This window comes from Helianthus annuus, chromosome 1 (genome assembly GCF_002127325.2).
Source record: "Helianthus annuus cultivar XRQ/B chromosome 1, HanXRQr2.0-SUNRISE, whole genome shotgun sequence".
Lineage (NCBI taxonomy): Eukaryota > Viridiplantae > Streptophyta > Magnoliopsida > Asterales > Asteraceae > Helianthus > Helianthus annuus.
In genome coordinates this window covers 129,528,679-129,542,793 of record NC_035433.2, presented here as the reverse complement: position 1 = coordinate 129,542,793, position 14,115 = coordinate 129,528,679, and the positions used below count along the sequence as shown (strand labels likewise).

At 35.0% G+C, this 14,115-nt stretch overlaps 1 protein-coding gene and 2 long non-coding RNA genes across 4 annotated transcripts; 2 read left to right on the top strand and 1 right to left on the bottom strand.

Moving 5' to 3' along the window:
- Nucleotides 1-2,255: 2,255 nt before the first annotated feature.
- On the top strand, nucleotides 2,256-4,306 carry LOC110877746. 2 transcript variants are annotated; one of them, XM_022125944.2, is made up of 3 exons: nucleotides 2,256-2,627; nucleotides 2,770-2,878; nucleotides 2,946-4,306. In XM_022125944.2, the coding sequence occupies exon 3, from the start codon at nucleotides 3,012-3,014 to the stop codon at nucleotides 4,149-4,151; it is 1,140 nt and encodes a 379-aa protein (XP_021981636.1). In that variant the 5' UTR covers nucleotides 2,256-2,627; nucleotides 2,770-2,878; nucleotides 2,946-3,011; the 3' UTR covers nucleotides 4,152-4,306. The 2 variants fall into 2 exon arrangements, with proteins under 2 accessions (XP_021981636.1, XP_035830658.1); XM_035974765.1 differs by having other exon boundaries at nucleotides 2,256-2,878.
- Nucleotides 4,307-10,253: 5,947 nt separating this feature from the next.
- Nucleotides 10,254-11,127, bottom strand: LOC110877754. The gene is made up of 2 exons (XR_002557267.2): nucleotides 10,651-11,127; nucleotides 10,254-10,569 (listed from the first exon to the last, which is right to left on the bottom strand). It is a non-coding gene; the product is annotated as an uncharacterized LOC110877754 (long non-coding RNA).
- A 1,373-nt stretch (nucleotides 11,128-12,500) lies between these two features.
- On the top strand, nucleotides 12,501-13,753 carry LOC110939749. The gene is made up of 3 exons (XR_002592454.2): nucleotides 12,501-12,692; nucleotides 13,050-13,167; nucleotides 13,575-13,753. It is a non-coding gene; the product is annotated as an uncharacterized LOC110939749 (long non-coding RNA).
- Nucleotides 13,754-14,115: the final 362 nt, after the last annotated feature.

Here is a 14,115-nt window from a genome sequence, read left to right as displayed (position 1 = left end):
GCATAAATATACTTTTTGTTATGATGCGTCGGCCACCGACGCTTGAACATTGTCGGACAGCTTGAACGAAATGGACGCTTCAACATGAATGACGGCCGCTTCCGAACCTGGGAGGAGCTTCCAAAGACGCAGGAACGTGACAAATTTGCAAATTCACTTGGTTAACAGACATTTTGGTAATTTTCCCAATTAGAATGCTTATAAAATGTTGGTCAAACGTGTTTGGTCTTGTGACTGCCACAAAACATACGATTTGCAGAATAAATCGACCCGAATAAAAGCAGATTACTCGTCTCTTTTTATTTTAAATACCCCAACACAATCTTGCTTTGCTCTTTCTGCAATCTCAGGAACCTGCAACAACTTGTTCAGATGCATCTTCAAAGGTGAATTCTGAGTTTGTTGATCATAAACCACTGTTTTATGTCTTTGTTTCTTGCATTCTTCATCATCGTGTTGTGTGTTGTTTGTGCTCATCAAAATGATTATAAGGTTTGAATTTGATGCAACACATCGATACCCATATGTTAATCTTTGCTTCTTAACGTGGGTATCATTACATTCAGGTTTATCAAGCTTTTTTATACTTGTTATAAACTTATGGATTGTGTTAAACCATTCAGAAGATTATGTTGAACAGTGTGTTGTGTTCATAATTAGTTTTGATCTAATTGTTTTAGTTAACAAATTGTTATGATATTTTTGGGTTCAATACTACAAGAATTTTGAGCTTTAGTGGTGACAATATTAGTGGCGACTGCTAATATGTCGCCGCTAAAGGTGGATCCGTGTCCTGGGACCATTAATTGCTTATTGGCCGTTGGATGAAGACCTGATCCAACGATCAGGGAAATATCTCACGCCACTAAAGAGTTTTAAGCGGAGCGGGATAAAGTCCTTATCCATTCCCTTTCCCTCCATTCTACCCAGCACATCTCCACTCACCATCTCCAGAGCCCTAATATGTACAGCTTTTAATATGAAAAAAAACTGGAAAAAACGAAAAAACTGAAAAATCCAAAAAAAAAAAAACGTTTTAGTGGCGACGCTCATCGTCGCTATTGAATAACAGGTTTTAGCGACGAAATCAGCAGTATCGCCTATTTCTAGCTTTAGCGACGACTACTTCTAGCTTTAGCGACCATTTTTGTCGCCACTAAAGCTGAAATTTCTTGTAGTGAGTGTGGTTTTCTGAAGGTGCTAATCATCTAAATTAATTTTTTATTCAAATTTCCCAAAGTAAATGTCACAAAGTTTCTGTGTTAGGGGTAAATTTGTGGAATAGTCGTAAATCGCGTTAAGTTTGAGGGGAAAATTAGTTTCTGTTTTTGGGGACAAAGATCAAGAACATGTGTTTTGTTTGAAACATGAAGCTAACAACGATGTCTGTTTTCATGTGTACTATGGATAGATGGATAAAGATACCGCCGCTGTTTATAAACGAGTCGAGTGGCTCCATTCTGAACAGTGTTCTTCTGCTGGTAACACTTTTGGAGAGCCACAAAGACGATGCGAGTCGGGCATGAGTACCAGGCACAAATCCCAGCTTTGATGACAGAAAACGAGCGATCCCAGCTCATAAAGTTACCCGTCTGTGAATTTGGTCTGTCAATTCCTGTCACTTGGGTTCACAGTCAAGATAAGAACAAGGAAGAAACCATGGGGATTGTTAAAATGTCATACAACTATATGTGTTTTCATTTTATACCTTTATACATGTTCTTTATTTTATATATATATATATATATATATATATATATATATATATATATATATATATATATATATATATATATATATATATATAGGGGAGGGTTATCTTGAGAACGCTAACTCGTACGAGAACCGTGAGAACGAATAAAAAAACCAATCATAACCAATTTTTTTAATACAAACCTCATTGTAATTAAAATAAAACATCAAAAAAAGAATTTGCAACATCAAATAATTCATTTCTCCGTTCAAAATCACTTTTATTAGAATTTTTACAGATGTGTAAATATAACAAATTTACACATGTGTACATGGCAAACTTACACATGTGTAAATTTTCTTTATTTACGAATTTGCGTAAATTTAAACCTATAAATGAAATTTATAACATTGTATTCGAATAATAATGATAAGTGTAAAAAGAAATTTTGAATTTGAATTATTTTTGACAAAGTTCTCGCGGTTTTTTGATTCGTTCTCACGGTTCTCGCGATATTTAGCGTTCTCATTTAAACCCTCCCCTATATATATATATATATATATATATATATTTGTTTCTCACACATTTTTTATTTGTTTTTCATTGTCACAAATTCTGGGATCAACTAAATGTGTCTTGGACATGATTGGGCTGAACATAATTGGACTGCTGGACTTATTGGGCTGCTGGACTGCTGGAGTACATGATTAGGCGAGAAGAGATAACTCAATTCATTCATTTTATGTATCACATATATTTTCTCTCTCTTCATGGTTGTATGAGTTGCACTTATCAAAGTTCCAGAATCATATTGGTTCCTTTCCTTCTCTCTCTTAGGGTTTGATAGATCATACTGTTCTTGCTGATCTTGTATTGAGATCATCATTCGTAGTATAGATCAAAGAGTACAGATCATCGTGTTCATGATCTGCTGGTGAGTTGAGAGGCTATTTTAGTGCAGTTCGTTAAATCTATTCTTGTTCTTGTATTCATTAAATCTGTTCACGTTCTTGTATCAAAGTTCTTATTAAGCGATATACAAAGTTTCTGGTTATGGATCCATGTTTTTTTGACAGGGATTAATGCGGGTCCAAAGGATGCGTCTTATATTGTAGGTTGTGACACAGACAATGAAGAGTCTTGGACCGCAATTGAACATGATAGTTTTATTCTAGTTTGACGCAGGTATTTTGTTTAATGTTTAATTTTCTACACTCAGAAAGATCGGTTGTTGACGTATGGTTTCTTGCAGGTCATTAGAACGTTTGAGGAGGGAAAACTTCCGTTCGAGAAGTATGTTTTCATTTTAAGGGATACAATGGGCCTCGATCTTCTTGTACAAGCCGTAGCCATTGGCAAAGGGAAACAAGACCTTACTATCAAGACCCGAACGCGATTAACAAGCAAAAAAGTTGAATCTACTTGCTCGTCTCTTAAAACAGAAGAAATTGTTAACATTTTGAAGGATCTAATTGGATTAAGCAAAGTACGGTTAAATGAGTTCTTCTGGGCGGCTGTGTGGCCTAGGCTTTTGGCTAGAGGATGGCACTATGAAAAGGCTAGAAACTATGCGTTCCAAAACTCGAAGAATTTAGTGTTTCTTGCACCTGGTGTGACGAAGTTTTCAAGGAGGAATCTGGTCAAAGGAAGTCAATATTTTGACTCGTTGATTGAAGTGCTGAATAAAGTTACATCTGAACCGCACCTTCTTGAACACGAACCTGGCAAGGACCGCTTGGTCGAGCCACATGAAACATACCGGTCAGATGATGAACGAGATTTGTTGAAATGCACAGTTGTGGATACCAGTTTGGTTGGCCTTGTTAAGGTCAAAGAGCTGACAAGTTTGACTGTTTTTGAACCTGCTGATATGCAAGCGTCGGCTAGTGTTTTTGGAGAAACTGAACACGACATCGCAGAAGAATCTAGCATTGAAGATGTGAATCTTAATAGAGTGGAAAATACCAAAATGGATCTCTCTACAGATGGGCAACCAGCAAGAAAACAGAAGTTGGTATTCATACGAAAAAGAAAACGTCAAACAGTTGATAATATTAAAAATGACAACACTCCTGGTAAAGATGAGGATACGGAAGATACTGCATGTTCTGATAAGAAGCATACAAGGATAGTGATCGACTTGAACAGCCCTCGAGTGGGTCCACGTTCAGATGATGATAACAAATCATCTTTTGCTGACTCCAACAAGATTGACTCGTTGACTCCTCTTGCAAATGGTCAACGACAGAGTAGAAGAAACCGTTCATTGACCAAAAAAGCATTGGAAGCTCTTGAGATCGAGTTTATGAACCCAAAAAAGAAGAGGATAGAGCTAGAGGATGGGACTCGCAGGCATGTTCATGCTAAAATGGGTCGTGTATCAAGTTGTGGTGCGCGTTACTTGGTGGATGGAGTCTTTGATGGTTCTTCCCATATGGTCACTGAATCTCCCAAATGACATGAGGTTGACTTTCTTAACTAACAGCTTGTTGTGGTCAAATCATACTTACATAGTTATAGAGTGTGCTTGATTTTTATTTAAACATGTTGAGTTTATATTTACCCTATATAATTATTTTCAGTTCAATCATATGTCATAAGTATTAGCGGGTATATATTTTATATATATTTTGTATTCTCTGGAAATATATATCCGCTAATAGATTGTGGGAAGTCTCTTCTACTTTACTCTTACAATACCATATATCACATTCGTTGTTGGTATAATAAGCAGTGTTGTAAGAATCGTTAGGCGCTAGTCGGGCGGTGGGGTACCGACTAGCGATTAATCGGGATTAATATGGATTAATCGGATTGAGACTTTTATATGTATATTTTAGCTATATATATACACACACATTTTTATATGCAGTTTTTTAAATTAGACATGTTTTAACCCCTCATTAACCCATTTTTTTAAATAATTGGAAGGAATTTATATGGTTTGGTCAAAATTTGGCCGGCATCTAGTCAAAATTTGGCCAGAATAGGACCGCCACACCTAGCTATTAATCGGCCATTAATCGGTGAACCTCCGATTAGTGATTAATCGGTGACTAATCAGAGAGTAGTCGGGATTTTTACAACCATGATAATAAGTCCTACATGCAAAGTCCTTGCAAGCCCCATTTGTATGCCATATTGAAGTATGTCAAGGGAGCAGTAACTTATGGGGTCTAGTTTAAGAGGGAGCCGAATACTGTTCCACACGGGTATTGCGATTCTGATTACACTAGTAACTCGAGTTGCCGGAGGTCAACTTCGGGTTACACCAAATAATATCTAATGTACTCATTGCTTGGGATTGAACTCGAGACCTCCTACTAAGAGGCAAGGGACTCTTAATATCATTTTAAAAGTATGAGCATTTTATACAAGATACAAAAATAAGTTTACTGGTTGCTTATGTATTTTTTATAAGGTAAGCGAATTTGATATAAATTAGATAACACTAACTTTTTGTAAAAGAAAATAGAAAATAAGTGGTTTCAGCTGTTCCAATTGTGATCTATTGTCCAAATCGTGGTTTTAAGAATTAATTGTAAGAACTTATACATGTAGCACCAGTGGTCTAGTGGTAGAATAGTACCCTGCCACGGTACAGACCCGGTTTCGATTCCCGGCTGGTGCAAAATGCTGTGATGACTAAAAGCCTTGCTTTGGATGGGGTCCATTGCTTCACATCTTCCGTAGATGAAATAAAGGCTTTATCTGAGCAAACTTTTTTATTTTTAAAAATGATAATACACATACATGGATTTAGAGTGTATTAGTTTGCTTTTAAAATATTAATTCTGATTGTATTTTGTAAAAAAAGTTTATATCATCAACAAATGAGTGTAAATGAGCAGGATGTATATGAATGTGTGTTCATTACAAGTGGGAAATCAAAGTGGAAAAGGCTATGGTTATTATTTTAAGTGTTTAAAAGGGAAAAAGAGGTATCGTGTATGCGGGTTGAATGATTAATTGATAAATGACTTATTGGTAGATGGTTATTGTGTTATTGCCCCCCCCCCCCCCCCCCCTTCTAGAACATGAAATTTATACTAAGTTTACATTTTTATATATGTTATCTGACCCACGCTACCTAAAGAAGAAAAACAAATTTTGGCACCCCTCTAGAACATGGGCTCTGTACGGTCGCCCACATATACACCCTTAAAGACTCCCCTGGTTAAATCTTAGTATCTTTTAAGTTACATGTGTCTCTTTATATAAATATATTATGATAGAATTAGTTGGGTATAACTGTGAGGTTAAATTCAAGCGTTGATCATATGAGTTTTGGGATAAATTGACATAGGATTCATGTTAAAACAAGTTTAAACAATTGTAAATTATTGGAAAATGACATACGATTATATTGATGGTGAACTAGTGGCATAGGTCCATTGCTCAACATCTTTCATAAATAAAATAAAGGCTTAACAGAGCTAATTTTTTTAAAAGTTACAATCTTTTATTTAAGAATTACAAAATTATTTTTATTAAACTTGAAAATGATAAAACAAATAAACTCGTCTATATATATACACACACATAGATTTAGGGTGTATTAGTTTGCTTTTAAAATACTAAATCTGGATGTATTTTGTAAAATAAGTTTATATCATCACCAAATATGAAAGTAAATGAGCAGGATGTATATGAGTATACGAATGTGTATACATATACGCTCATCACAAGTTACCATTTCTAAATGCTTACATGATTAAAAGTGCATTTTATAAATACAACATGCTTATACAAGTGGGAAATCAAAGTGGAAAAGGCTAGTCATCCATGTTCACCCCCTCTGAACATTAAATTTATACTAGGTTTATATTTTATTTATATATATTAGTAGAGAAAGGTTGTTGTACAAGAGGAAAGACGTGTACGAAGTGTAGAAGAGAAGTTTGCCCCTTGATTTGTAAGATCAATGGTTGAGATTAAGTGTTTCTCAAATATAGAATTCACATAACTAAAAACAATGGAACAACTGGGGAAAATGGTAAAATAGGAAAATACAATATTGTTGACTCATAAACCCACCCTCCCCCCCCCCCCCTTAATTTTCAAATGGTTATAACTTTTCATACGTTAATATTTTTTTATAAAGTTACACCGTATTAATGAGCGTTTCATTCTCTTTAATTCGAGTAGCCTATTGCTATATTTTTCTTATTTTTTTTGAAAGATTTTGAGAACCCATTACGTGATTATGTGATTTTGAATATCTATTACGTGAACCCACCCAGTTCATTTTGTCCTTTTCTTCCGAACCACCCCAAAAGAATACCCTCCTGATTCTATCCAGTGACTCCAGTATCGTTAGTGGTGCTTTAAAAAGTGAGAAATAATATGTAGGTAAGGAATTTAACACCGATTTTATTAGTGTTATCCTCCCACCGTATGATAAGGTTTTCGCTTTCCAAAGAGACAACCTATTTTTAAATATCTCTATCACCGATTTCCAATTTCGAGCAAGATTCATATTCGCACCTACTAATAACCCAAGATGCTTAAACGGGAACGTACCTTTTTTACACCTCAATAGATTCGCCATGTTATGAACTTCATGATCCTCCACACCGATCCCGAAAATGCTACACTTGGCGAGGTTAACTTTTAAACCCGATGCTAGGTAGAAACATCTCAATAACCGCCTCAGGTTGCTAATATTCGCCATAGACCACTCCCCAATGGGGCAAGTATTGATTCTCATCTAGGTTTTGTTGACTTTTTGAAAGAAAATGTGGTTTTTATTTTGTTGATTTGATTTGCTTGGATCCGATCATTGTGACTTCTTAAATATGGTTTCTTCAGGTTTATGGTTTATGTTCTGCACATCTTCTTTGCAATATTATTAGAAATTATCGCTGAATCACTTGAATTCTATTTTGCAATCACTGTTGCATTATCTTACAATTTCATTTGTTTGTGATTTAAAAACAGAAAATGTGATTAACCAATGATCCATTTTGGTACTATATTGGAATCACTGCAACATTTTGGAACCACATGAAATTTCATTTTATGATTTAAAAATAAGAACAAAATTATGTTTAAAACTTATAATGGCTTATCTTATAAATTTTTTAGAATAAAAATGCAATTTTTTAATCGAAAAATCCATGTCATTATTTATTTTTTCCACATCATATTAAAGAATTAAAAAAAATAAAAATACCTGACATATCATCGTTGGTAACCTAATAACCTAATAATTACATAGTATTTGAATACGAAATGAAACTTCAGTGACTTTAGAGAGACAAAAAAAGTTTCAATGACTTAATTGGAACACTTGATAAACTTGATTACATTTCTATAAAGTTACCCCTAAATTATATACAAAACATTAGTCAAGCCAACATATACTAGCAACTTAATGTCGTATATTAGAGATTTAACAACGTAATAAAGCATAAACAATCAAGTTCTTATTATTGAATGTGTAATCACGTAATGAATTTACATTGAATGCGTAATGATTTATGTTGAATGTGTAATCACGTAATGGGTATTCAAAAATCATGTAGTCATGTACCGGGTATTTAAAATCATGTAATGGGTACCGGGTATTCAAAATCACGTAATGGGTACCGGGTATTCAGAATCACGTAATAACGTAATGGGTATTCAAAGTTCTGTAAATATTTTTAAGAACACTATAACAATAGGCTGCTCGAATTAAATAGAATGAAATGTTAGTTAATACGAAGTAATTTTTTTTAAACATTAACGTATGAAAAAGTTATAGCCATTTGAAAATAAGGAGGAAACTAGTTAAAAAGAGAAAATACCATCATACATTTTTTTTCTTAAATTGAGAAAAAAATGTGTGATTATAATTGTCTCTTATATTTCGTATGAAATTCCTCTCTTGTACATGATCTCTTATCATATTAATTGATCTATGCTACCAAAACAAGAAAAACAAATTTTGCCCCCCCTCCCCCCCCCTCCCACGTAATGGGTATTCAAAAATCACGTAGTCATGTACCGGGTATTCAAAATCACGTAATAACGTAATGGGTATTCAAAGTTCTGTAAATTATTTTTAAGAACACTATAGCAATAGGCTGCTCGAATTAAATAGAATGAAATCTTAGTTAATACGATTAAATTTTTTAAAAATATTAACGTATGAAAAAGTTATAGCTATTTGAAAATAAGGAGGAAACTAGTTAAAGAGAGAAAATACCATCATACCTTTTTTTTTAATTGAGAAAATAAATGTGTGATTATAATTATCTCTTATATTACGTATGAAATTCCTCTCCTGTACATGATCTCTTATCATATTAATTGATCTATGCTACCTAAACAAGAAAAACAAATTTTGCCCCCCCCCCCCCGAAAAAAAAAACATGGATTTTATACAGTCACCCATCCTTCACACCCTTAAAAACTCTTTTGGGTAAATTTTAGTATCGTTTTAAGTTAAATGTGTCTCTTTGGGTATGTTTGGTATGGGGTAATGGAATGGACGGTGGAATGGAATCGACAAGGTAATGGAATGGATGAGGTAACAGAATTGATCATTACCATTCCATGTCTTGTTTGGTTACCATGTGAGAATGGAATGAATCATTACTTTTTGTTGTTTGGTTAGCAAGAAAAGACGAAGGAATAAAATCGGATGGTGGTGGTCGGTGGTGGGCGTTGATGGTGGGTGGTGATAGGTGGCAGTTGTACCGGCGGCGGTGGGTGACGGCGGGTGGTAATAGCAGCGATGGTGGTTGACGGCGGAGTTGGGTGGCGGCAGTGACGACGGTGGTGGCGTCGGCGACGGTGGGTGGTGGCGGCAGTGGTGGACAGCGGTGGTGGGGGTTGGTGGCGACGGTGGTGGTTGATGACGATGGCGGAGGTGAGTGGAGACGGTGATCGGAGGTGGCAATGGTGGGTGGCGGTGGTGGACATGGGTAGCGGCAGTGATCGGTAGTGGTAGCGACGACGATGGCGGATGTGGGTGGCGGCAGTGATCGGAGGTGTCAGTGGTGACAAGTGGGGACAGAGGTGGGTGGCGGTGGCGAAGGTTGCGATGGCAGTGGTGGTGTTATCGGTAGGTCGCGGGTGACGACGGTGGGAGCTGGCTGGTGGCGGTGGGTGGGTGGCAGCGGAGGTGGGTGACGATGGCAGACGGCGGTGGTGGATGGCGGTGGTGATGGTGGGTGGTGGCAACGATGGTGGTTTGTGGTGTATTTAATGTAGGATGAAGAGGGAATGAAATGGAAAAAAAAACATGGGGGCGGATGTAATGATTTTGAAGGAATGAAATGCATTTTGGAATGAGCGATTCCATTCCATCGACCAACAAAACACACTTTTTTTCATTCTCTCATAATGGCACATTCCATTGCACCCCACATTACTGCATACCAAACACTACCTTTATATGCGTATGAAGTGTTAGAATTGGTTGAGTGATGATTTATTAATTTCTAGTTATATTTTTCAAAATTATTAGGTTGCCATATCCCATTTCACAAGTCAAGTTTTACGATTTTGTAGCAAGAATAGAGTTTGTAAGGGTTCACGAAAAAAACAAGTTAAGGGGCCTCATATAACATTCAATGTTATAGTCACTTTTCAAATGAATACAAACACATCACATGTCTATGTGTATAAACAACAATACACCACCATAACAATACACCACCATAGTAATATATGCGTGCATTTTTTTTTATAATTACAAACATCATGTTCATTTTACAATTAAAATTCGTACACACAACAATTTTTTAAATAGATTTAAAGTAACTTTAGATTAAACTACTAATACGAAAGTTCATTTATGTCTTCAGTTCATCCAGCATTAATCTTCATTCATTTCGGCAAAGCAATCTGTCTAATGATCCATGTGATGCATTTTGCTTCATGGCCTGCAAATTTCACTACATTAATCACAAATAAAAAAAAAACTATAGTTAACCCATAACAAAATTAGACCCTCAGCAAATTACCTTTCTATATCAAATCGGACATAACGCATTTCAAAAGAACCTACATAACTTGTAGTAATTTTGAAAACGTGTATCCGTCAAACCAAAAGAGACATTCGAACATATCTCTTTGTATTCTGAAACTCAAGAACATGTCGTGTACTTTTACCACAAAGATCCCCATGTATACATCTAATCAGAACTCAGATCTTTGTTGATTAGATGCTCATATGTAGTAGATCCAACAAAGCACAGAGCAGAAAATAAGTCAACTAGCACAGATCTGAAATTATAAATCCAGATCTTTTTGTAAATATCGAAACAAATTTGGGTATTTTGAACTTAACAACAAATAATAAAAAGAAGAAAATCGGATTTTAATTTGATGTGAATTTAGAAAGTTTTGAGGCTCAGATCTGCATCTAGAACTGGAAGATTGAAAAACAGGAAATGAAAAATAAAAATAAAAGCAGTAATGATTGGGTAGGATGATTGAAGAGATAGGGTAGGTAGTGACTTATTTATATAACAAATTTTCACCTTTTTACTTTTTAGGGACCGAAGTATATATTTTTTCACTGGGAATATTTAACTAGCAACCTAGTGTTTTTTATTGTTGGAAGGACGCGGATGACAAGGAAATAGCGCATGTCATCATATAAAATACGAGTTAAATGTTATTTTAGTATCTGTGGTTCCGGTTATTTTTCAGTTTAGTCTAAAGGTTTGAAATTTTGTCATTTTAGTCCAAATGGTTTCAAACGTTGCCATTTTAGTTCACTGGGTTAACTCCGTTCATTTTTTATGTTAGCTAGAATGGTAATTCGCTTATTTTATATGGTCGAATTGCCCTTCTAGTTAACAGAATTACATTTAAAATGACCGAAGTGTCATTCTAGTTAACAAAATAAAGGGATGGAGTTAACCCAGTGGACTAAAATGGCAACGTTTAAAACTATTTGGACTAAAATGACAACATTTCAAACCTTTGGATTAAATTGGCAAAATGACCCAAACCACATGGACTAAAATGACATTTGACTCTATAAAATAGTAATAAGGCTATAGAGTGTGGTCATGACCCTCGTGACCACCATGACCCTCCACGTCAGGGTCATGTAACCCACCTCTAATCCATCATCCAAAACCACTATCCTAAGGATGTGGTCATGAGCTAAACCACTAGCCCCTTATTTATTTTAATTTTGTCTTTGTCTAAAGAAAAAGAAAATAATTTCTTGAAAAATGGTAAGGAGGACCATGGTTGTCATGGTTTAATCCATGCAAACCATGGTGGATCAAGCAAGAGGGTGGTGTAGCCTTACATTCATGTTCCTAGGTGGCGAATCATATCGCAACCATGATCTCCACACCCTTTAGCCTAAGAATAGATTTTAAAATTTGTTAATTTGGTGAGTTTAGGATAAGTATTAAAAGGGTTTGGGGTTATCTCACACGAAGTTAAAATTCGATAGGAACATAGACATAACCCGAAATTGAAGATCGTGTTAGACTTGTGGACATGAACATAAAACAAGTTTTTATGGGTTAGGCACAAATATTTACTTACTATTAAAGGAGACTATTTGCTAACATAAAAATGCTTACGCGTCGATCTCTCAGACATGCCAACTAAGCATTTCTGATCTCATTTTTACATCATCTTCTTTTATAAAACAATTTCTTTTAATCAAATTTGGCTCCATCTTCACATTTAAGCTAAATCCTTTAAAACACGTGTCTAATTATTTTGGCTCCATATTTTTCTACCTTTAAAATTTGAAATTTGAAATGAATATTTGGGCAGACCATTTAAATTTAAAGACTTAAAGACCCTAAAACATTTGGGCAGACCATTTCAAAATTCAAACTCTGCTTTCTCTCAGCTTCTTCTCTCATCTTACAAAAACTATCATCCGTCGACAACTCGGGTTGGGACCATTTCAAAAACTATCATCTGTTCTATAGGAAGTAGTGGTCTTGTACTCAAACTATCTAGTGCGGTATTCAGATCAAAAAATCATCAGAGTCGTTGATAATTGGATGTTCTCTGAGTTGTTCTGGTGAGTTTGACAGTAGATAAAGCTCGGGAAACGACATCATTTGGATATATTTTTGTTTCGTGTGATTTTATATACCTGCTTACAGTTTATGTGAAGCAAATGACGGTTATAGCATCTGTTTATTATGTTAGATTTTCGTTTTTAATCAGTTTGTTATGAAGTGTTAACGTGAAGATCTAAGATCTACTTTCTAATGTTTGAATTTGATATTCGTTATGGGAAATTCTTTTAATTGATATAATCTTTTGCCCTACAGTTTACAAATATTTTTATTGACTGTTGTCATGTATATTGTACATATCAATTATAATTAATGGTTCTCAAAGATGCATATCTTTTGTTGTTGCAAGTTTTCAGGTATGCCATTCTCTTGGAGGTGGGACATGGTCTGGTATGGGAACACTTTTGATTTCAAAGATTAGAGAAGAGTACCGGATAGGATGATGATGGCTTATTCTGTATTTCCTTTCCCAAGGTTACGGATATAGTTGTTGAGCCTTATAATGCTACGTTGTCTGTTCATCAGCTTTGTTGAGAATGCTGGCGAATGTATGGTTCTTGGTATTGAAGCATCGTATGATGTGTGAATGAACCTTTTCTCACATCAAGTTATATCTTATCATGACACCTTGAAAACTCTATACTTGAAACATTTTGTTTCATTTTCTTCTAAATGATTTATTGATCATGTTAACAGAGCGGGCATGGCCAATTTTCAAAATCAATATATTAACTTTCTTTAAAAAACAAGATGAAAACAACTAAACAATGAGATAGTTAAAGCTACTTATGAGAATTGCAAGGTATCCCTAGAATTAACTTGATATCTAGGGTTATGTGTTTAAGAATTGGTAATTGATATGGGTTTTGTTTGCTTTACAGGAACTAATATTCAAACGAACGAAGTTGCTAATAAGCTGGAGTGTAGTTGTACTTCTCTTTGAATATCGTTTATTTTCTATACTTTAATTGCTTTTATAGTAAAACTGGCATTTGTGCTACTTGTCATTGATAAGATTTTCCAAAATTTTGTTTAGATTTATATCTAAATGTATGACTTCTAGGGATTGTTAATTCTGAATAATCTTATCTTTGTAATTGAGAAAACCACTTTTCATCATAAACTGGATATGATCTGTTGCAGGATTAGTGTTCTGCTGGATTGATGATTAGATATGAATCCTATGGTTGAATTGATTGATACTCTCTGCTGACATTTTCTTAGTTCTCTCAAATTTTTAGGATTATCATGGCGGTTGAAGCTGTAACGCCTCGCTCTTTGAAACCTTCCGTAATTAGAAAGATTATTATACTTCTATTTTTGGAAACTTATATTCATATCGTATCCGTATTTCACTACTAGCTTCGCAATTCAAAGCTTCAATCATAATAAAACTTGGTTATTTTACCTAAATTATACATT